The sequence below is a fragment of the Salmo salar genome, chromosome ssa01, assembly GCF_905237065.1.
Source record: "Salmo salar chromosome ssa01, Ssal_v3.1, whole genome shotgun sequence".
Lineage (NCBI taxonomy): Eukaryota > Metazoa > Chordata > Actinopteri > Salmoniformes > Salmonidae > Salmo > Salmo salar.
Window position 1 is genome coordinate 77,416,655 of NC_059442.1, and position 3,386 is coordinate 77,420,040.

The 3,386-nt window shown below is 44.3% G+C and overlaps 1 protein-coding gene across 1 annotated transcript; it reads right to left on the reverse strand.

The window, feature by feature from the left end:
* Positions 1-1,857: 1,857 nt before the first annotated feature.
* LOC106612971 (MARVEL domain-containing protein 1) lies at positions 1,858-3,176 on the reverse strand. The gene has a single exon (XM_014214730.2). The coding sequence runs from the start codon at positions 2,892-2,894 to the stop codon at positions 2,406-2,408; it is 489 nt and encodes a 162-aa protein (XP_014070205.1). The 5' UTR covers positions 2,895-3,176; the 3' UTR covers positions 1,858-2,405.
* Between the last annotated feature and the right edge of the window lie 210 nt (positions 3,177-3,386).

The window sequence follows — 3,386 nt, forward strand, 5'->3', positions numbered from 1 at the left end:
CTCTGTCACCCACTCTCTCGCTTGGTCATGCTCTCTCTCTATTTTTATTTCCCTCACACTCTTGTCTCTCTTGCGTCTCCCCTCTTTCTCCCTTTCTTCCTGGCTTAGCTAACAAGGAAAACACCATCTCAGGAAAACACCATCTCACATCTGTCCAATGCCATTCTCTCTCTCTCTCTCTCTCTCTCTCTCTCTCTCTCTCTCTCTCTCTCTCTCTCTCTCTCTCTCTCTCTCTCTCTCACACACGCATAGAGGTAAAATACACTTAAAAACTATATTTTTGTATTTTTTTCATTAGTCCACTGTTGATACATCGGGGCGGCAGGTAGCCTAGTGGTTAGAGCGTTGGACTAGTAACAGAAAGGTTGCAAGATCAAATCCCCAATCTGACAAGGTACAAGGTAAAAATCAGTCGTTCTGCTCCTGAACAAGGGGCAGAGGTCGTGTTCCTAGGTCGTCATTGAAAATAAGAATTTGTTCTTAACTGACTTGCCTAGTTAAATAAAGATATATATATATTTAAATACAGTCCCAAGATGTTTTGCATGTCAGCAATCAAGTTTTCAAGATATTGGACTTTCAAGAAGCAAAGTGTCAATGGCCACATCAGCAGCAGCAGCACAGATACACATTACATGTACTTCATTAGCAGATGCTCTTAGGAACAGCGTCTTGCACTTGCAGTCAGTCCATACATGGCTGAGTCAAAATACCTAGTTCTGACGAGAGAGAAAATTTGAACATTTGAGAAAAAACGACAACGCCTTAATGCAACCCAAGCAAAGCTGTCACTTTAATTTAAGAAGACTCATTGTGATTGGTCATAAGAAAAGTATCTGTCACTAATTGAAGTTGTGAGTTAGGGAGGTCTCGAGTTAGCAGGTCTTATTGAGAAGGAGGGTTCTTGTTTGTTTCTATCTGAGCTGTTTGCTTGGACTGTGCTGCAGATCCATCACTTATGACTCACACACACTGTGGTAGATTTACAGTCTATCCCTGCAGTGCATCTGTTCAACATTAGCCTCACCATTCCATCTTGTGTTTTGTGTCCTCCAGTCTACTCAGGGCTCAGCACAGAACATAGGTCCTGTCCCAACATTTTCACAATGCTTGCTTCCTCCCCCTTGCTTCATGTCTCTGGCTCAGCACAGAACATGGGTCCTGTCCCAACATTTTCACACCTCTTCCTTCATTTTCACATCGCTTAGGTTTAGCCTGTGTCATACACTCTGTGGCTGGATTTATTTCTGCTTATTCCAACTCTGTTGTCGTTGTCATGCCACGCATGCTTTTCTTTTTGCTTTCTAAGTTAGCAGGAAATGTGTGTTTGCCTGGAATAGACCACTACTCATCTAATCTCCCTGCAGACCACTTATAGACCACTTATCAACACTTCTCACCCCCTCTCCACACACACACCCTCAACCCCCACCATTAATTATTGTAAGAACTTCCCCTTTCCAGTCAGTATCATCTCTCTCACACACACACACACACACACACACACACACACACACACACACACACACACACACACACACACACACACACACACACACACACACAGTTCCAGTCACAGAGATTACAGAGTAAAAGCACACACTCTTCCATGTCTTTCATGTGGCATCCCAGAGACCCCTGCTGATTGGTTAAGCGTGTTTGTCTCAGACAGGAAGTTGCTGAGGGCTCCCCGCCTCAAACTGGCTCTCATTTTGGAAAGCCACCAACACCATAATCATTCACAAACAGGTGCAAACACATAGAGTCGGCAGATCTATACTTTTCAGATTTGAAATAACTATCTGCCCCTACATGCAGAAGGTGTTATTACCAAATAAGAGAACCTTGTCTCTGGTGTTCAGTGACATTGGTTTTAATTAATCAACATTTGGTTTTAACATGAAGGACACTTCAGGAATAATTAGGAACATACTTGGTTTTGTTTTTGATATAGACATGTGTTATTTCTGGCTAAAAGGATACAAAACATTGGCAACAAATATGGTGTAGGTATCGTCATATCAAAGGCATGTCATATCATGTCCCTGCGATTACAGCTTGTTGTAGGCTGCAAAGCATAAGAGGTATGCTTTTCAAAGGCATTGGTAAAAGGTCCGGTGGAATTCTCAGTTTCGGAATGTTGTTGTCAGTCAACGCAAAAACACTGTACCAAAAAAGTATTGTACTGTAGCCGACGTTGATAAGCTACTGAAATGATGCTGACATTAAATTACGGAACAAAATATGGACAAACCTATAGGAGTTTGAGCCAAGACAAGAGGACACTGCTTTGTGGGACAGAAAATACCCCTCTCCTCTCCCCTATCCAGGGAGAGCTCTTGCCTCCCTCCCCCAGTCCTCCAACATATCCCTTACTCCTTTGTCCCCCTCTGTCCTCCCCTCTCTCAAACCACCGTCTGCTCTCCCCGGCACTTCCTACAGCCAACATACACCGACGAGACAAGATACACAACAGCGCCCAGACATGCGAACACGGCAGCAGCCAGATAGACTTTATACAGGCAGTGGTGTTTATATTGCTCCAGGTTGCAGTACTCGTACCGCTCTGTCTTGTAGATCATGACGCCGATCGCCGGTAGATAAAGCACCGCAGCAGCGACGTCATGAACCAGGTTGCTAAGCAACCACCGGTCCCCTCCCAAGACGGGGACAAGGTCCTGCTTGTCCAGGAGGGTGATAAAAAACGCGGTGAGGGTGAGGAGCCAGAAGAGCACGGCCACGAACAGGACGAAGTGGATGGCGCCTTCGTATTTGTTGGCGGCGATTGTGACCCATAGTCCTGCTCCGAAAATGATTTGGAGGATTCGGATGATGCCGAGCAAACTCTTTAGGAAGTCCCAAAAATGTTTATTCACCTCCGGCTGGGGGGGCATCTCTGCTCCAGCGAACACTGGGTCCTTTAACTGAGCAGGGCGGGGGCTTTCAATCTGCCACAAAATAAAAATAAAAACACCAACAAAAAAATGACAAATAAAAAGGGAGGGTGGAGTAAAATGACAAATAAAAAGGGAGAGTGGAGTGCTAAATAGGTGGTTAGAAGTATAAAGTTTGTAAAAGAGTTGTCTTTTCTTCTTCACAGCCCCGGGGTTTTAAAATGAGGATTGTGTGAGTTTCGTCTTTTCCGTTTCCTTTGGAGGGCTACAGCACTCCCCTCTCACCCAGGGCTTGGGGGAAGGAGACAGGGGGACGGACTGGAATTCAAAGGCTGCTCCTCCTCCTACTGGGGGGGAGTGCTTACTCTGTTTATTTTTCTCTTTCATGAGACAATCATTTCTTGTTTTGTCACTTTTTTGCTTTAAAAAAATAAAATTAGTCTATCTTTATTATTTAAACTGGAATAATGTCATACATCGTAAATTACAACA